The sequence below is a fragment of the Eschrichtius robustus genome, chromosome 14 (assembly GCF_028021215.1).
Source record: "Eschrichtius robustus isolate mEscRob2 chromosome 14, mEscRob2.pri, whole genome shotgun sequence".
NCBI lineage: Eukaryota > Metazoa > Chordata > Mammalia > Artiodactyla > Eschrichtiidae > Eschrichtius > Eschrichtius robustus.
The window spans coordinates 41,423,892-41,445,267 of NC_090837.1; the positions used below are offsets into that span (position 1 = coordinate 41,423,892).

The 21,376-nt window shown below is 40.9% G+C and overlaps 1 protein-coding gene across 1 annotated transcript in view; it reads left to right on the top strand.

Annotated features, from left to right (window-relative positions):
- HRH4 (histamine receptor H4) overlaps window positions 1-21,376 on the top strand; it is a 34,914-nt gene that overhangs the window by 12,095 nt on the left and 1,443 nt on the right. The window contains exon 3 of the mRNA XM_068562444.1: window positions 1,483-1,678. Within this exon, the coding sequence (XP_068418545.1) occupies window positions 1,483-1,678 (196 nt within the window). The remainder of the gene's footprint in view (window positions 1-1,482; window positions 1,679-21,376) is intronic.

Below are 21,376 nucleotides of genomic sequence, written 5' to 3' on the forward strand. Positions count from 1 at the left end.
TTAGTGGTATGAGAAGCAGAAGGCAAAAAAATGTATTGTATACGGGAGCTTGAGGTCAGCACCATATGCATTTTAGCTTAGCCTCAGAAATACCAGTAATTTGGAAAAACAAAAAGAAAACCCCATTTCCCTGCAGTTTTTAAAAATAACTTTTTTTTTTTTAAACCAGCCTCCTTTTACCTCTAGCCAATTGGTGAGCCCTTCCCAGTACGTACAATCCATCAAAGAAAGACAGTGCTGGGCATTGTTACACCCCTTTAATAAAAATGAGAAACCACTTTAGAACAAGACTTAAAAACTCACAGAGAAAATAGCACTTGAGGGATGGTGAAAGGGAAGTGTGTTCCAACTTCATGGGTAAATCATTTCCTTTTCCTTGAGTGCAAAAGGCAGAGAAACATGGAACATTTGGGCTGGAAGGAATCTTACTGATCTAAAAGGTGTCCAGAGAGGTTGTGTGCTCTAGGTCCCCTTAAGAAAGTCTTGGGTCATACATTTATCCCTCATACAGGGTGGTTGGCATTTTAGATTTCTTATAGAAGATTTCAGAATCAATCAAAGGTCATGGGTCTTGTGATCCAAGAGCAATCCTCCCTCATAGAATCTCATTTTCCCTTACAGAAGCCTGTCCTTGTGACCAAGTGGACTTAGAACATTCTTCACCCCTATAAAAAGACCGTGGCACTCACCACAGCCACGTCTCTCCAGTGGCTGGCCACCACTGCTTCGGCACCATTTTTGTTGGGTAGATACGTTTGTAGAAAGAAATGATTTGGTCATGCTCAGTAACACTGTAGTATCTCCCCACAGCTGGTTTAAACTTTCTTTTTGTGCGTCATCTTGTGGGAGTAACATAAGAGTTCTTCTCTTTTTGACCCCACCTTGAAGGCTCAGCATAAACGGCAGAGTAGATTCTTCCTAAATACTGGATTTAGAAAAGCCAGTGTCTTTTAAACTTTTCTGACTGTGACTTCAGTGATAAATGCATTTTACACTATGATTCAGTACACACATTTCTCTTTCTCTACGTATATCTATATTCCCAAAGCAAAAGTTTCATCAAACAATACATATCTTTATGATGTGTGATGCATTCTGACACTGATTATTCCAATTCATTAAAAAAAATTGCTCCTCATGATCCAGCTGGCAAGTTAAAAACACCGTGAAAATGGGCATTTAGTTTCAGTTAACAGTTCAGGTTAGTGTCTGTGGACTAGGAAAAACTGCATTCTTATTTTAGATATCGACCTTGACATTTTCTATAGTGTCAGAGGTTTAACCTTGAACTGCTAAGAAAGTCTACATCTTGGCCCAGGGTCCACCGAAATCAAACCCTCTGCCCTGGCCCAGATCATGTTACCCAAATTCAGTGAATATCCCCGCTTTGCACATCCCTGAAACTCCTGAGGGCCGATGGTATGCTTTGTGCAATCAACATATGCTCATTGTATTGAAAATAATTTATTTGGTTTCTTTTAGGTATCTTGCAGAGCTCAACACACTGGGATCTTGAAGATTGTGGTTCTGATGGTGGCCATCTGGGTAGTGGCCTTCTTAGTGCATGGGCCAATAATTCTAGTTTCAGAGGCCTGGAAGAATGGGAAGGGGGATTGTGAACCTGGATTCTTTACAGAATGGTATATACCATTACCATTTACTTCTTCTTTTCCAATTTGTATTCCTTCTATTTCTTTTTCTTCTCTGATTGCAATGGCTAAGCCTTCCAGAACTATGTTGAAAAATAGTGGCGAGAGTGGACATCCTTGTCTTGTTCCTGATCTTAGAGGAAATGCTTTCAGTTTTTCACCATTGAGAATGATGTTTGCTGTGGGTTTGTCATATATGGCCCTTATTATGTTGAGGTAGGTTCCCTCTCCGCCCACTTTCTGGAGAGTTTTTATCAGAAATGGGTGTTGAATTTTGTCAAAAGCTTTTTCTGCATCTATTGAGATGGTCATACGGTTTTTATTCTTCAGTTTGTTAATACGGTGTATCACATTGATTGATTTGTGTATATTGAAGAATCCTTGCATCCCTGGGATAAATCCCACTTGATCATGGTGTACGCTTCTTTTAATGTGTTGTTGGACTCTGTTTGCTAGTATTTTGTTGAGGATTTTTGCATCTATATTCATCAGTGATATTGGTCTGTAATTTTCTTTTTTTGTAGTATCTTTGTCTGGTTTTGGTATTAGGGTGATGGTGGCCTCACAGAATGAGTTTGGGAGTGTTCCTTCCTCTGCAACTTTTTGGAAGAGTTTGAGAAAGATGGGTGTTAGCTCTTCTCTAAATGTTTGATAGAATTCACCTGTGAAGCCATCTGGTCCTGGACTTTTGTTTGTTGGAAGATTTTTCATCACAGTTTCAATTTCATTACTTGTGATTGGTCTGTTCATATTTTCTGTTTCTTCCTGGTTCAGTCTTGGAAGGTTATACCTTTCTAAAAATTTGTCCATTTCTTCCAGGTTGTCCATTTTATTGGCATAAAGTTGCTTGTAGTAGTCTCTTAGGATGCTTCGTATTTCTGCAGTGTCTGTTGTAACTTCTCCTTTTTCATTTCTGATTTTATTGATTTGAGTCCTCTCCCTCTTTTTCTTGATGAGTCTGGCTAATGGCTTATCAATTTTGTTTATCTTCTCAAAGAACCAACTTTTAGTTTTATTGATCTTTGCTATTGTTTTCTTTGTTTCTATTTCATTTATTTCTGCTCTGATCTTTATGATTTCTTTCCTTCTGCTAACTTTGGGTTTTGTTTGTTTTTCTTTCTCTAGTTTCTTTAGGTGTAAGGTTAGATTGTTTACTTGAGATTTTTCTTGTTTCTTTAGGTAGGCTTGTATAGTTATAAACTTCCCTCTTAGAACTGCTTTTGCTGCATCCCATAGGTTTTGGGTCGTCGTGTTTTCATTGTCATTTGTCTCTAGGTATTTTATGATTTCCTCTTTGATTTCTTCAGTGATCTCTTGGTTATTTAGTAACGTATTGTTTAGCCTCCATGTGTTTGTGTTTTTTACGTTTTTTCCCCTGTAATTCATTTCTAATCTCATAGCGTTGTGGTCAGAAAAGATGCTTGATATGATTTCAATTTTCTTAAATTTACCAAGGCTTGATTTGTGGCCCAAGATGTGATCTATCCTGGAGAATGTTCTGTGAACACTCGAGAAGAAACTGTAATCTGCTCTTTTTGGATGGAATGTCCTATAACTATCAATTAAATATATCTGGTCTATTGTGTAATTTAAAGCTTGTGTTTCCTTATTAATTTTCTGTTTGGATGATCTGTCCATTGGTGTAAGTGAGGTGTTAAAGTCCCCCACTATTATTGTGTTACTGTTGATTTCCTCTTTTATAGCTGTTAGCAGTTGCCTTATGTATAGAGGTGCTCCTATGTTCTTCTTCTTAGATTGATCCCTTGATCATTATGTAGTGTCCTTCCTTGTCTCTTGTAACATTCTATATTTTAAAGTCTATTTTATCTGATATGAATATTGCTACTCCAGCTTTCTTTTGATTTCCCTTTGCATGGATTATCTTTTTCCATCCCCTCACTTTCTGTCTGTATGTGTCCCTAGATCTGAAGTGGGTCTCTTGTAGACAGCATATATATTGGTCTTGTTTTTGTATCCATTCAGCAAGCCTGTGTCTTTTGGTTGGAACATTTAATCTATTCACGTTTAAGGTAATTATCGATATGCATGTTCTTATTACCATTTTCTTAATTGTTTTGGGTTTGTTTTTGTAGGTCCTTTTCTTCTCTTGTGTTTCCCACTTAGAGACGTTCCTTTAGCATTTGATGTAGAGCTGATTTGGTGGTGCTGAATTCTCTTAGCTTTTGCTTGTCTGTAAAGCTTTCGATTTCTCCATCGAATCTGAATGAGATCCTTGCAGGTAGAGTAATCTTGGTTGTAGGTTCTTCCCTTTCATCACTTTAAATATGTCCTGCCACTCCCTTTTGGCTTGTAGAGTTTCTGCTGAGAAATCAGCTGTTAAGCTTATGGGAGTTCCCTTGTATGTTATTTGTCATTTTTCCCTTGTTGCTTTCAATAATTTTTCTTTCTCTTTAATTTTTGTCAATTTGATTACTGTGTGTCTCGGCGTGTTTCTCCTTGGGTTTATCCTGCCTGGGACTCTCTGTGCTTCCTGGACTTGGGTGGCTATTTCCTTTCCCATGTCGGGGAAGTTTTCGACTATAATCTCTTTCAAGTATTTTCTTGGGTCCTTTCTCTCTCTCTTCTCCTTCTGGGACCCCTATAATGCAAATGTTGTTGTGTTTAATGTTGTCCCAGAGGTCTCTTAGGCTGTCTTCACTTCTTTTCATTCTTTTTTCTTTATTCTGTTCTGTGGCAGTGAATTCCACCATTCTGTCTTCCAGGTCACTTAGCCATTCTTCTGCCTCAGTTATTCTGCTATTGATTCCTTCTAGTGTATTTTTCATTTCAGTTATTGTATTGTTCATCTCTGTTTGTTTGTTCTTTAATTCTTCTAGGTGTTCGTTCTTTAATTCTTCTAGGTCTTTGTTAAACATTTCTTGCATCTTCTTGATCTTTGCCTCCATTCTTTTTCTGAGGTCCTGGATCATCTTCACTATCATTATTCTGAATTCTTTTTCTGGAAGGTTGCCTATCTCCACTTCATTCAGTTGTTTTTCTGGGGTTTTATCTTGTTCCTTCATCTGGTCCATAGCCCTCTGCCTTTTCATCTTGTCTATTTTTCTGTGAATGTGGTTTTTGTTCTACAGGCTGCAGGATTGTATTTCTTCTTGCTTCTACTGTCTGCCCTCTGGTCTTCTCAGAGTTCTTATACAGATTAGTCATTTTCATATTTCTTAGACCTTTTAAACCTTTGATTAATTTCAAAGACTAAATTATGAAAATATTTTAAGTATATCATAAATGCTTAGAAATGCACATGATTTTTATATACATTTATGCCTTAACATTAAGTTCAAAACAGGAAATACATGCTTAACATTCAATCATAATTTGAAAAATTTGAGAAGTAAACCCTCATGAACAGACAAGTTTTTATAAAGCTGTTACTTGTCAGCTGTTGGTTTTAACATTCATAAGTCAGTAGTTTTGGATTTCATCTGATCACTGGAGGCTTGAATGTTCATTGAATGGAGTGGCCACAGGAGAACTTTCCTCAGTTGAACTTTGGGGGAAACATGCCTAAATTGTCATATGTATTTTCTAAAATACAGAAAATATAATATGTATTGTATTTCATTCAATCCAAGATGCTGTCAATGTAAGACATACCATCTTATAGTATAAAAGAGAAAATGCTTTAGATTGTCTATAAAACAATACTTAAAAAATCACAATTATAATAAGTCCTATTCTGATTTCAGGATTGTTGAAAAGTGAGAAATGTGTGTTTTAGAAGTGATGAAATATGATCTAGGTATGAGAAATGACAGAACAGGGCTAATCCTCTATGAAATGAGAGTTTGAATAAAATACTTTTGATGGTACATTCATGTATTCATTAAACAAATGTGTATTAGGAGTCTATCATGTATTAACTACTTATTGTAAAGATGTCTGTGAATCTTGCCAATAAGATTTATATTCCCTGGGGCAGGAATATTACTTTTCTTTTAGTACAATGCACCTCATAGCTATTTATGGAAAAGGCACACACTAGGCATTTTCCTTAAAAAGGGAATGTCGATACCAGTCTTTTATTTTTTGTTTTTTTTAAACATTTGATGAATTTTTAAAAAGGATTTAGTTATTATTTACTTATTTATTTTATTTTTGGCTGTGTCAGGTCTTAGTTGTGGCACTCAGGATCTTCGTTGAGGCATGCAGGATCATTTGTTGCAGCGTGCGAGCTCTTTGGTGTGGCACGCAGGCTTCTCTCTAGTTGTGGTGTACGGGTTTTCTCTTCTCTACTTTTGGTGCGCAGGCTGTAGGGCACGTGTGCTCTGTACTTGTGGCATGCAGGTTCCAGAGCATGTGGACTCTGTAGTTTGTGGCATGCAGGCTCTAGTTGAGGCTCGCAAGTTCAGTAGTTGTGGCGTGCAGGCTTAGTTGTCCCGTGGCATGTGGGATCTTAGTTCCCTGACCCATGATCGAACCCGAAACCACCAGGGAAGTCCCAATCCCAGTCTTTTAAATGCAAGTCTTTTAAATTTGCACTGAAGGAACTTTAAAATGATTTTCATTATAATAAAAATAATATGAACTTATTATAAAAAGACAACAGTTAAACAATTCCTTTACCCAAGAAGCAGCCACAACTATTAGTTTGGTATAGGTGTTTCTAGAGAAAAGAATGATATAATCCCATTTTCGAGAAACACATGTTCATATACCTAAACATCTCAAGATAACCTCAGGTGGGGCTTTTCATAAAACAAAGGCTCCTATTCTAGTATGAGTAATTACCATCCTCCAGTCCCCAGTAGAGCTGGTTTATAAACACTAAAGTTTAGGGACTTCCCTGGTGGTCCAGTGATAAAGAATCAGCCTTCCAATGCAGGGGATGTGTGTTCGATGGAGAGAGCGCCTCAACGAGAGAGCCTGCGTGCCGCAAACTACAGGGCCCATGCGCCCTGGAGCCCATGCACCACAACTAGAGAGAGAAAGCCCGCATGATGCAATGAAAGATCCTGCATGCCTCAACAAAGATGCTGTGTGCCACAACTAAGACCTGATGCAGACAAAAAATTAAAGAAAATAAATAAAATTAAAAATTAAAAAAATACTAAGTTTTAAAGATATTTAATTTTAAATTATTTTAAAATACATATTTAAAAAATTTTAAAATACTTATTAGCTCATCTTAAATCCAGACCCAACTCCACTGGCATAATTGGCAGAACATTCCTAAGAATGTTGTTTCCTAGGTGTTGGCTTCAGTTGGCCTGTATAGATATAAATTCAAGAAGAGTGAAGGCAGATTTAGGGCTATGTCAATTATGAATGGCACTTTAGGTATAGTCTTTTTATGGGTCATGAGGGCTTTAAATATAAATAACTGAACAATCATAATAACTATTTTACAGAACTGCTTTTTGTGGCTTTTTGGTAACTACTTTCTTGTAGCAAGAATCTTGAGATTTGAAGAAACTATTCTTCACACTGTGATTTCAGAAAAAGGAATTCTTGTATACAAAATAAACTTTTTGTTCTAATAATTGTTATCAGTCAGGGTTGAGTAAAGTTATTTCAAACAGAAGGAATTTAAATAGTGCAGGATATCAGAAGGTTGAAAGAGCAAGAAGTGGATGTTTATGTAATGCAGAGATTAATAATTTAAGAAAATGACTACCATCTTTAAGGTTAGAGACAGTAGAAGAGAAGAAGTGGTGTTATCAGAATCTAGGATCTTGGAGACATCCTTACAGGGCTAATGCTTGAGGCCTGATTAATTCCTGATGCCCAATGGTAGAGCTTGGACAGCTGAAGAGGTGGGTGCTCAGATTGCCTTGAGGGTAGATGGGGCAGGGCAGCCAAGGCTGCGGCTAGTACCTCTGATGGGTCCCAGCAAGTCAAGAACATTGCTGTGCACTGCTGCTAGAGGGATGCCAAGTCAAGTGAGTTTTCTTCTCTGTACGTCCTGCCTTCCAATCTCTTGCCAGTGCCTTCCATTCATGGAACCTAACTGAAAGCCAGTTGGCAAGAGAGTTTGGGAAACATGATTCCTAGGTCCAGCCTACAGTGCAGTGTATAAAAAGGTAGGCTTGGAGCTAACAGACACCAGATAACTGGCAAAAGCATCCTATATTAAATAATAAAGTAGAACTTTGGTCTTCAGGGATTTAGCATTCACAGTTTCAACTGTATATAAGCAGCTGGCTGGTCCATAACATTGTAATTTTCTTAAGGCACAAATTCACATCATGTATCTTTAGGCTGGTATGCTGAGTGATTCGGCTGCTAATGTTACCGAAATAAGTGTATGGACCCTGCTAGGGCCTGCCTTGGCGGGGGAGGGTTATTTTTCCCTTCGGGTTTGAGTAGGTGAATAATGAAACCAAGCTTCCGACACAGCACAAGCTTTATTCAGTGGCCAAAGAATGGACAAGCTGGAACTAAGTTCACAGATCAACTTCTCACCCAGCTGGTGAGAGTGATTTAATTTTAAAGAATAAAGCTAAAGGGAAGTGACGTATAGGCATTAGTTTACTGCGGGGAAGGGGTAGGGCTTTTTTGAGGGAGTGTGGTGTCACCCCCTTTTTATCCTTTTTTGGTCCTTAATGTCTGGTCCTGGCTGTTGATAGGTGTGTGCTAATGTAGTAAAATCAATGTATAATGAGGCTCAGGGTCTGTTGGAGGTCAGATTTGTTGCCATTTTGGTCCCAGCTGGTTCCATCTGTTTTTTTTTTTTCTTTTTTTGTGTGTGGCTTCCTTTCTTATCTCTGGACCCTTTAACTTAAAGATTTACATTCACTCCCGCTAAAGGTGGGGGTAGTTGGCAGGTTTTGAGCAAGGACACTCCTGCTAACAGGGGGTTGATGGGTTTTGAGCAAAGACCTGGAGCTGTTCTGGCAACATTAAGCCCAGCATCCTCATTCCCACAAAGTTTTCTTGACCTCTGTTCTTGTCACATGGACTTTAGTACTTAAGAAGTGTTCAACATTTTTGTGTTGGTGATGCAAGTGAAAGAGGAATGAAGTCCAGGATAGCATGGGACTCAGCAGTGGGCATCATTGGTGGGTTCCCTACAGAGATTCCAAGCTGGCAGTTCATGAGGTGTCTGGTCTATGAGTGGATTTTGTTATTTAAAAATTGGGGAATTCAACATTAAAATGGAGATTTTCAGATTTTTTTTTTTGTTTTTTTTTTTTAAAGAAATTGAAAGATCCAGCAATATTGGGCCCACATTCCCTCAAGAAAACAATTTGCTGAATCTAAATTCTGAGTAGTGGCTGCCTCTTGTAGGCAGGGAGATACCCTGCAGGGCTCCACAGTTCCATTTTCCTTCATTTAGTCACTTTCATTTGCCTGTCTGTTCCCTTTAGGTATCTGAATTGCAGGCCCTGCTCTATATGTAAAAAGAATAAGTGATTCATGAAACTAGAGAGTACCCTAGAAACTACAAACATTGCCTTTTATTTTTTTTAATTTTAATTTTTTGGCTGCGTTGGGTCTTCATTGCTGCACGTGGGCTTTCTATAGTTGCGGTGAGCGGGGGCTACTCTTCATTGTGGTTCGTGGGCTTCTCGTTGTGGTGGCTTCTCTTGTTGTGGAACACAGGCTCTAGGTGCACGGGCTTCAGTAGCTGTGGCTCATGGGCTCTAGAGCACAGGCTCAGTAGTTGTGGCACATGGGCTTAGTTACTCCACAGCATGTGGGATCTTCCCAGACCAGGGATCAAACCCGTGTCCCCAGCATCAGCAGGCGGATTTTTAACCACTGCGCCACAGGGAAGTCCCAACATTGCCTTTTCTGTTGGAAATTTTATGTTCTGGGGCTCCTTCAGTTAGGATTCCTTTGGTTACAAGTGACAGAAACACAAATTGAACCACCTGGGCAAAAGTGAAGGTATTGGTTCCCATTATCAAAATGCGTAAAGACAATGGTGGGAGCCACCCCAGGGATGATGGAAACCAGACACTCTGTGACTTTATTTTATATTGTGGCTTCTCCACGAGGCTGGGATGATGGATGCTTACATCCTTCTTGATCAGATAGGAAAAGGGCCCCTCCTAATAACAGTGAAAAAAAAAAATCCTGGAAAAGCTAAATTGAGTGCCTAGTGGGTACCTTGTGTAGATATCTTCAGACCAATACAGGGGAGGATGGATACTAGTACTGTCCCTTTGGGTAAGTTCCCCCTTCAGACCAATCTCTGTGGCAGAGAGGTAGGGTCAGCCCCATTCAAACCATGTGCCAGAAGAGGGAGGAACAGTTTCCTCAAATGAAGAGAGGTATGGTTACCAGAAGAAGGAGGAAGAGAAAATAAATGTCTACTCCAAGGGGTATTCAAAAATTGGGGATGTAGGCGCTTCCCTGGTGGCGCAGTGGTTGAGAATCTGCCTGCCAATGCAGGGAACACGGGTTCGAGCCCTGGTCTGGGAAGATCCCACATGCCGCGGAGCAACTAGGCCCGTGAGCCACAACTACTGAGCCTGCACATCTGGAGCCTGTGCTCCGCAACAAGAGAGGCCGCAATAGTGAGAGGCCCGCACACCGCGATGAAGAGTGGCCCCCACTTGCCGCAACTGGAGAAAGCCCTCGCACAGAAACGAAGACCCAACACAGCCATAAAATAAAAATAAATAAATAAATATATTAAAAAAAAATTGGGGATGTAATGAATATCTGATTGTCTTCCTCACACATTGTATAAGACTGCCCAAATGGCCTCAATTCTCTACCCCTTCCTGTATCCCCACCCTTTGCCATGTAACTTTGCAGCTCTTCCCATCAAGAGGGACTTGCTTGGCCAATAGGCAGTGAAAGTGACACCATCTCAATGTCAAGCCTAGGCCTCAAGAGGCCTGAGTTTATCTGTTCTATCTCTGAGAACCTTGCTCAGTTACCAGGTGGACACACCCAGGCTAGCCTACCGGAGGAAGAGTGACCACGTGTGACAGAATCAAGCTGTCGTCATAGCTGAGCCATCTTAGAGCAGTCAGCCGCCAGCTGACTCAGCAGTTGATTGGAGATGCCCGGGCAAACACTGGCTAAATGAGGCCAGGTGATTGCAGCCTAGCATGGCCCAGACCAGAAGAACCACTGAGCTGACCCAGAGACTCCTGAGCAATGATAAGTCGCTGCAGTTTGGGAATGGTCCGATATTCACTAACAGCTACCTGACACGGCAAGTGTCCGCCTTCCAGTGTATTAAATGTAGCCTCTGAAAGTTGAGCAGGAGAGAGATATAGATATTTACATCACTTGTTCTTTTGTGGTAACTGAGACAAAAGACAAACATTATTATGTAATAGGACAGACTTTTTTTTTAAAGGCCACGGCTACTTCTCTGCAACAACACAGTCATTGCAAAATGATTTAGTAGCAAGATAACTGATTTTGAAATATCATAGACTACACAACATAACAATAGTAGGATAGATGCACACATGAGGGTAAAGCTGTACCATGGGGATGGAAGAGAAAGGGCATCACAGGTTAAAACAAGCTGTTCTTAGCTATGTGCCTCCCTCTCTTAATCACCTTGTTCAGTCTCTTCATGTTCCATCTTAAGTCAGATACTGCAACCTACGGACTGGTTATGCACTTTGTATTAAGTAGTCTCTCTTTTGGACCCTTTTCTCCTTGCTCATGCCTGTACTCATTTCGTTATGAGATTAAACATCTACTAGGGAATAAGAGAAGAAGGAGGACTTTCAGTAGAAGAAGCCAGTTTGGTTAATGACGAGTAGTTCTGTGAAGGATCAGTGGAAGAAGTCGAATTTATCTCTCCTTTCAGATTTTAAAAAAAAAATTATTTATTTATTTGTGGCTGTGTTGGGTCTTCGTTTCTGTGGGAGGGCTTTCTCTAGTTGCAGCAAGCGGGGGCCACTCTTCATCGCGGTGCATGGGCCTCTCACTATTGCGGCCTCTCTTGTTGCGGAGCACAGGCTCCAGGCACGCAGGCTCAGTAGTTGTGGCTCACGGGCCTAGTTGCTCCGTGGCATATGGGATCTTCCCAGACCAGGGCTCGAACCCGTGTCCCCTGCATTGGCAGGCAGATTCTCAACCACTGCGCCACCAGGGAAGCCCCTCCTTTCAGATTTTTATACTGCCTTTCTCTGCTCTCTTACTATAGATCATAAGGAGTTGACCATAAAAAAAAAAACATCCCGCAGGAAAAGTTTAGGTTAGTTAACCAGAGTCTAACCTGCTGGGATAATATCAGAGCCTAACTGACCTGGGGGAAGGGAAATACCCAACTCCAGCTGGCTCTAGCCATCCCGACCCACCTAAGGGGGGAGGAGAAAAAACCCCAGAAATAAGTGTGAAGTTCACAGTGAAGAGGCACAGGCTCATTGAAAGATGGAGACCTAATCACAGAACAACAGAACGCTTCCCCTTCCTGACACCTCACCACCACATCGCTAAAAGTCTACTTATGGTAGTTCCTTTTACGAAGTATATCATATTCAGCTACTAAGGAAAAAATTACAAAGCATACCAAAAGGCAAAACCCACAATTTGAAGAGACAGAGGAAGCATCAGAACTAGACATAGCAGGGATGTCAGAATTATCAGATTGGGAATTTAAACCCACTCTGATGAATATGCTGAGGTCTCTAGTGGATGAGGTAGTCAGTCTGCAAGGCAATGTAAGCAGAGAGACAGAAATTCTAACAAATGTTTAGGTAACTTAAAACATTTTTCTGACATTCACCCTAACTTAAAATTTCCAAAAGTCAAGATAAAGATGTAAAAGATATGCTTTTTCCTCCATAGAAAGGCACTTACCAGTTCCTTCTTAGAAACCGGAAGACAACTTTTTTAAAATTATTACTCCATTCTTCCTGTGTCCTCACCCCATTCTAGGGCATCTGGGTCATGGCTGAGGTGGCAGTGAGGCAACTGGTTGGATGTTCTGCCCTTCTTGGCTTCCCATTTCTGGAACCTCAATTTCTGAGTTTTGAGTTTAATCCTTATTTTTGGGTTTTGCCCCTCTGGCTTCACATGGCTCAAGCTGGGCTAAAGGTCCTCATTATTTATTTTATTTTTTACTTTTAAAGATTTAATTTTGTTTATTTTTGGCTGTGTTGGGTCTTTGTTGCTGCATGCGGGCTTTCTCTAGTTGTGGTGAGCAGAGGCTACTCTTTGTTGCAGTGCGTGGGTTTCTCATTGCAGTGCCTTCTCTTGTTGCGGAGCACAGGCTCTAGGCGCACGGGCTTCAGTAGTTGTGGCACACGTGCTCAGTAGTTGTGGCATGCGGGCTCTAGAGCGTAGGCTCAGTAGTTGTGGTGCACGGGCTTAGTTGCTCTGTGGCATGTGGGATCTTCCCGGACCAGGGCTCAAACCCATGTCCCCTGCATTGGCAGGTGGCTTCTTAACCACTGCGCCACCAGGGAAGTCCAAGGTCCTCATTATTACTATGTTAGGAATAGCTCTCAAGGGGCTGCAGTCCCCCTGGTATGGAGTTGGGCACCATGGTCTACTCCTCAGCGTTCTTCACTCTTAGGCATTCATGAGGACTGAGAAAAGGAGGGTTTGGAGTCTGAAAGCTGTACTCTCTACACTAGTCTCAGGACTGAGGTAAAGTCTGTTCCTTTGAGAACATAGTCCCATCAGGGTTTGTACCATGTAGCAGCTAATGGGGGACAAGTTAGGCAGAGTCCTTGCCTTTAAGGAGTTATGTATCATCTGGCTTGGAATCAACAGGGACACGCACAGAAATGTGCTCTGCAGTGAAATGACAAAGCATGATGAATTGTTTCTTTTACAGTGATGCTTGCAGGGATGCAAGAGAGGGCAGCGCCCCTACAGCTGGACTGCTGCAGAACTGCCCTGCTTGGCCCTACATCTTTCCAAGCAACCCAGTCCTTCCGTGGCAAGGCTGTGTAGCTGTGCTCCTAGACTAGTATAGACAAGGCTTTGCCTGGAGAAGGTTAGAATAGAATTTACATGGATAAATCAGAATAGGATTTGTATGGATAATGCAGACACTAAACATGGTGCTTTCTTTTTGCCAGATAGAGTTCCTTAGAACACCTGTGGAAAACAGATACCGTTGTTATTCTTACTCCACAGAGGAGGAAACTAAAGAGTACATGACTGGCCCCAGGTGGTACAATCAGCAGATAATGAAGCCGGAACTTGAACTCAGGGAGTCTGAAATTTGAGTCCGAATGCTTAAGCTCCATCCTACACTGCCTCTTGGCCTTATGAGATCTCTGCTCACTCCTTCTTCCAACAGGGTAGTTAGTGAGTCAGAGCTTTTAGGAGGTGAATGTGAGTGAACTAAACAAAAACCTGAACCAAATCCCAAATAAACAAAACCAAATCAACAGAGCTCAAATCTAAAGGTCTTTTTCCCCCCCTCCCCTCGTCTACAACAGCAGTCTCCATTTTCTCCACCAGATGGCAGTAATTCCACATAGTTTCTCTCCCTTTTATTTCTGTTTGAGCAGCCACTGAATAGATGGGTAATATCGTTTTGTGTTACAGTTTAGAGGAATCTGATAACAGCTTCCTCACTTGCCAATATTCTATATTGAATTAAACTCAGAAAAGCAGTTAAGGCTACACAAGCTCTATAAAAAACCAAAATAGTGACTTCTCCTCCCCCCTGCCCCCCAAGGTAAGGCTGCCCCAAAGCACTCACAGAAGGGTACGTGTGCGGACGCACACCCTTACACACATATTTACTATTCCCCCTCACATCCACAAGTGGACACACATACACACACATACACACACTCCAAGGAGGAATCCTTTCTCAAGGAATCCCTTAAAATCCCTCAGGACTATGAGTTTTTCTGTTCCTCTTTCATAGATTACCTGCTAATCTTTCTTTTGTAAGAACATTACAAGTTATTGGTTTAAAAAAAAAAATCACTGCATTTCAGGACCTCCAAAGCTTATAAAAAATTTTCCTTCCCTGAAATTCACTGAAAAAGAATAATTCTCTTCTTAGCTTTCACATACACTAACCTATGCCCATTTTCCCTAAACTATTACTTTATTGGTATTTCTCTTACATCTACTCTTTACATTCCTCAGTGATCCCTTAAAGTAGTTGACTATTTCTCACTGTAAGAGCCATATCCCAAAGTATCCAAAAATTTAACGGTCACAGGTAGCTGTAAAGTCATGATCCTCTACCTTCAAGTATCTCCGTAAAAACAGAATTTTCAACTTCAAGCATCTTCCCTGTTTCAGAAAGCACCCTTTCCTGGCTAAATTTGGTATTGCAGCTCAGATCTAGTTAATGCTTAGCCTCAAAAAAGCAATAGAGCTTCTTTTGTAACTATATGATCAGGAGGTAAAAAGGGAAATTATTTTTATTACAGAGTAATTTCTAATTTCATATTACACTGGATGCTGTGAATCTAGCCACATTTAAAATCTTTATCTTACCAAAATTTTCCCTGTCATTTAATTGGGGCATCCCTCAGTCCTAAAATTTTGCTCTTATGAAACTATGTCTTTGATATTATAATAGATGTTAATGGGGAGGATAATGTACATTTTGGAAAAAACTGCCCTATGGTCAACTTCTCAGGAATAAATCTATGTCATAATGTGGGTATTATTTATGATTCATAAGATAAACCTGTTTCGAAAATCTGAGCTGTTACTTTAAAAAAGCTAAGTGTTGGCAGCAATGATAGGATACTTAGGATTATACAAAATTTTGAGAGAGTCAAAGATATTGTTGATGAAGATAATACGTTCATTCCATCTCTATCATCAATGTTTCATTCATTAAAATCCTATGAGGTTTTGTTCTGCAGCTTAAAAGAAGTTTATTTTGGGAAAGTAAAGCTGGGAAGAAAGAGAACAAAAAAGGAAGGAGTGGAAAATAATGTATATTTATCTTCCTGGCTTATATTTGAGCTCCTCTGGAGAGAGGATCAGGACCAGAAGTTGACAGAATTATTTTACTTGAGGACTACCTTCCAGGCAAGAGGTGATCCCAGAAGTTGATAAAACATGGAGAGAGACTTTGTGATTCTCTTTGCATAACAGAGCTGCCTTGGTGACCAGACACCAAAATATGAGGCAGAGCTAGGAAGGAAGACATTCCCCTCCACCCTGCGGGGAGCCCAGCGCTGTCTGACAGCCGGGTCTGGCAGGCTGGGTGCCCTGCAGGCAGCACTGGAGTCCAGGGCGACCACTGGAGCCTCCTGAGGGGCAGTGGGAGCACTGGGCCTTCCCCACCTAGGGGGGCTTCATGCGTGGTGGACAAAGGAGAGCTGGAGATGGAAAAGACAGAGGTCTATTTCATCTTTCCATGCTGACTGCAGCCGAAAGACTGGTCTGCGGGCATGTACAATGGCATCTCTTTAGGGATTGACAGAAATGTCAGGACAGGTACAAGGCCAAAGTCTGGAAATCAGACAAAGGTGGGCTTAATCACAATTTGTTTCTAAAAAAATTAAATAAATCTCTCTGTATATAATAATAAAAGTGTGATACGTACATATGTTGATAATAGTCACGGGCTAATGAGGTCTGGGATATTTAGGCAACATCTAGTGTAACCAGCAGCTTCAACAGTAGCGCACTGTACCACGGGAACAGGTGTAATTTGAACAGTTGGCACTTCTGCACGAAAGGGATAGAGCATGGGATGCACCCTAGCTTCTCTATTCCAATTCCATCCAAGATCGGGTGGGATGGAGAAGGGATGTAAACATGGGGAGCGAGGCTGAGAATTTTTTCAAACTCATGCCTGTAGCTTAACTGTTTACTTCTAGAAGATACTCGGCCATCGATCAGGGTTAACGCAGGACTTGGCTCATTTCTTCTGAAAAGCACACGTTAGTTTTCACGATAGCCCGTCAAACGTCTAAAGCCATAGAAGAACAGAGACAGGAAATGAAAGGTAATAAAACTATGGATTCTGGCTGCTGCTATTCTCTGCACATCTGCACTGCTTCTCCACACAGGCCGACTTCAATGGAAGCTCTGTGCTTGCAGAACTGCCCAGGGACCTGGCCTCCTCACCCCTCATCACATTTTGAGGTGGGCGACACCGGCTTTTGAATCGGGAAGCAATTTTAAAATCAGTCATGTTTTGATCCCGCAGGCCTGGTTTCATCTGATTAATAAGCTATGCTTTGAAGGCCCTACCAGTTTGCTTCCCTTGGTAGCTCCCCTCCCCAAACCCATCCTCCAAGTATCTACAAACAGGACGCTCTTTTCCCCTGTGACCCAGCCCAGCAACAGGATTCGGCACAGCCCTACCCAGAAGGACTAGCCTGGTGCAGGCCTGACCTTGCCAGGAGGAATTTCTCTCTCCAGCTGGAATTTCCTTCCCGTCTACCTCCAGGCCTTTCCTGCCGGCCAAACTCCCCTTTGACCACCCTGAATAAATCTTCCCTGCATCCCTGACAGCTGCTGATTTGGCTTCTTTCTTATTTTTTTTAATTGAAAGTAAACCTTCAAAGCGGCCCAGGCACCTAAGAAGCTCTGCTGAGCACTGCAGCTGGGCCAGGGAACCTCAAACAGAAGTGCTGGGGGTGTGCGTGGGGGGTAGGAATCATGGGGCTTTGTGGGCAGCCAGGGCCACTCAGCTTTCAATTTAGCTTTTCCATTAGAAAGGAATGTGGGCAAGGATAGAGTGGTTGTGGAGAGATTTTGAAAGTGGTTGAGGGAGAGATGGAGAGAGGGGATGGCGGAGGAAGGAGGAGGGGGGAGAGACAGACCTGCAGAGGGAGGTGTGAGTTCGCAGGCAGAATGCATGTGCAATTTATAAGAGAAATCTGGGGGTGTCTTTGTGCTGCCTAGTTAGACCATTGGGAGTACTTCTCAGAAGTAAATTAATCTAAAAAGGCATATTCAGATCTAACGATCAGTTTGTAACACAGAAAGCAACAATGCAGGGGATGGCACAGAGAGTTAGGAGTCAAGACTCTAGATTTCATTCTAGGGTCTTCTCTTAGTTCCTCTGCATTTTGAGCTGGTCATTCAGGTATCTATATTCTCCCCTGCCCGCCCAACAACTTACTATAGAAGATTTGAAATATTTAGAAAGGTTGAAAAAATAACACCTTTATATCCACTACCTAGATTCAACAATGGTTTACGTTTTTTCCGTAAGTGTTTTACCTTTATCTCTATGCCTATCTGCATACATTCTCTCTCTCTCTCACACATACACACACATTTTTGCTGTATCATTTGAAAATAAGTTACGGACATCATGACACTTCACCACTCTAAATACCTTTAAATACTCCAGCATGCATTTCCTAATAGGACATTCTCCAACATAACCACAATATAACCATTACACCTAAGAAAATTAAAAATAATGTCCTAATAACATTTAATATTCAGTGCATATTAAAACTCTAATTGACTCCAAACTATCTTTTATAATTGACTTTTGTTTTGAACCAGGAGTCAATCAAGACCCGCCCATAAATTTGGTTGTTAGGTCTTTTTAGTCTCCTGTTCTCTCTTCTCTCATTGAGATAGAACCTACATTCAAAGTGTACAAATCTTAAATATATACCTTGATGAATTTTTAAAAATAGGCTTTTATAGCAGTTTTAGACATTGGTAAATTTTTTATGTAGGTATACCCTTAGGTAAACAGTAAACAGATCGACAAATAGAATATTTCCATCACCCCAGAAGGTTTCCTCATGCCCTTTCCCCATCAATATCTCCTCTTCAACATCCCCCAGAAGGGGTGAGGTTATGAAACAACTGGGACTCTCAGATCCTTTTTATTGTTTTTTTTTTGGCCACCCCATGCGGCATGCAGGATCTTAGTTCCCCAACCAAGGATTGAAATTGTGCCCCCTGCAGTGGAAGCGTGGAGCCCTAACCACTGGACTTCCAGGGAATTCCCAACTCTCAGATCTTTTGATTGGAAGTCTAAATTGGTTCAACCACTTAGGAAGACTGTTTGCCACTATCTAATACATTTCGACACATGTGGACTATGGCCCAGCAACTCTATTCCTCAGTATATACTCAAGGTAAATGATTACATATATCACTATAAGACCTGTGCAAGAATGCTCATAGCGACTTGATTCGTCTTTTCTCCAAACTGGAACTGTCCCAAATCTCCATCAGTAAGAAAATGGATAAATACATTGTGGTGTATTTATACAAAGGAATACTACATAGCCATAAAAAGACAGATATTGAATCACGCAGAAGTTTGGATAAGCTCAGATACTACCTTGAGCAAATCAAGCTTGATACACAGAGTACATACCATATGAATCCTTGTGGATGAAGGTGAAAAATGGGCAAAAATCTACTGTGAGAGGTCATTAGTTTCCTTTAATTAACAATTAGCACTTTTTCTTCATAACTTTTTTTTCAAGTTTCTTTCTTCCTTTCTTTCTTTCTTTCTTTCTTTCTTTCTTTCTTTCTTTCTTTCTTTCTTTCTTTCTTTCTTTCATCTTTCTTTCTCTCTTTCTTTCGGCTGTGCTCGGCCTTAGTTGTGGCACATGGGATCTTTTCATTGTGGCATGGGGACTCTTAGCTGTGGCATGTGATCTCTTAGTTGTAGCATGCATGCAGGATCTAGTTCCCTGACCAGAGATTGAACCCAGACCCCCTGCATTGGGAGCACAGAGTCTTATCCACTGGACCAGGGAAGTCTCTCTTCATAACTTTTTTTTTGAAGAGACTAGGTGAGTTGTTTTGTAGAATGCCTCCCATCCAGGATTTGTCTGACTTTTCCTCATTTAACTTGACCCTTCACAACTGAAGATCCATGAGAGGATTGAGCTCTATTGTCCTAAGGCACCCATTTTATACAGCAAATTAAGTTCGATCCCATACATCTAGAATAGTACTAATTATGTTCGATTCTTGGGAGAATTGAGTAAATCGTCACTCAACTCATTTTCTGTGATCTATGGTTCAGTTGAGGAACCCCAGTTGAAAAAGGCTTCCTGAAGGTTAGGTCTTAAGGTAAATTAGAGTCAAGTTAAACATTTTTGGCAAGAACACTTTACAGGTGGAAGTGTGTACTTCTTACTATATCACGCTGAGAGGCATTTAATGTCAGATTGTTCCTCTATTAGTGATGTGGATGCAGAGTGCAGCCACTCTGTTAAGGTGGTGACAGCCAGGTCTCTCCATTGTAAAGGATGTTTTCCCAAGTTTCCATGGCTTAACAACCTCATTTGTCAACATGAAGCACTCACAGGTCAGTATCTCCCACTTGGTGGAAAAGTTTCTTTCCTGCAAACATGGCTGCAAGGTAAAATTGTTCAAAGCAAAATGGTTATTTCACCTATAGAGCTTCACCCTAAAATGGGAGCTTCATACCATTGAAAATACATCTTAACTGTAATAGAACGTTTCTAATCTTTGAGATTTTTAGGTAACAAATGAATTCCCTTCCTACTTGAGATAATTTGATAAACATGCCATATTGGCAATTAAAATTGCTTAGATTTAGGACATGTTATAAGGCATTTATATGCATTTTGATGGTGATAAGTATTTTGGGAGGTAGTGTTTAGGTCCTTGACAGAAACTAAACTAAGGATTTCATGTATATACCTAGATCTCAGACTCAGAAGTGATGTCTTTCAAAGCACTTTGTAGTTTTAAAAATTACTCTTAAGAACTCATTTCTGTACTCTAACCTGATGAAAGAGTGGTTGAAGCATGATTATCCACTGGCTTCAAGGGAAAGAAGTAATTTCAAGTGACTTAGATGGATTTTGGTGCACTAATCATCATACCAACCCAGAACAGTTTGGTGGAGAAAGCCAAGGGTCTCACTTACAAGCTGAGTAACCATAGCCAACCCACTCTAAGCCTTGACATCCTGTGGCAGATTAAAGATGGCCACAGATTGGTTGATATCCTTCCCTTTAAGAGGCTGGCTCCATGTCTGCTTCCCTTGAATACTGGTGGGCTCTGTGACAGCTTTGACCGATAGATACAGCTCAAGTGATGATGTGTCAGTTTGTGGACCCAGGCCTGGAGAGACGGGAGAGTCCTGTTTTTTGGAACACCCACTTTTGAAACCTAGCCACCATGCTGTAGGAAGCCCAAGTAGCCACGTGGAGGGGCCCACGTGACAAGAACTCTTGGCTGACATGCCAGCCCCAACTTGCCAGCCATGTGAGACAAACATTTTTGGGAGTGGATCCTTGGGAGTCCTTACTGAGTCACCCCAACTAATGCTGCATGGAGCAGAGATGGCCATCCCTGCCAAGCATTGCCCATAATTGCAGATTGGTGAGTAAAATAAGTGAGTGTTCTTTTTAAGCCACTAGGTTTTGGAGTAGTTTGGTATTCAGCAAAGATAACTGCAACAATGCTCATTTGCAATACGCTGATAAATCCACTTGTTTTGTACACACAAAAAGGTCCACTAGGATAGGGTATATAAAAGTGCTTTGCCAACTGAAAAGAAATTCTATGCCAGTGTAAGGTGATAGTCTCTGAAGTAACTAATAGAATGGAAGGATTCTGTAAATATGACTGCTTTGAAGTTGGCATATTACTCTAATTTCTACTGACCCCACCTCCTGAGGTTGAAACAGAACCTGTTACTTTTTCTTCATTATGGTAAAATACACATAAAAATAGTTAAAATGGTACATTTTATGTTCAGTCTACAGTTTCATGACATTAAGTACATTCACAATGTTGCACAACCATCACCACCATCCATCTTCTGAATTCCAGTTACTTTTGATACCAGAATCTATCTTCTTAACAAGTGTAATTTTCTATTCTAAATGTGAAGTGAAGCTACATCATCTCAGCACTGTCTATGACGATGACAATTTAAC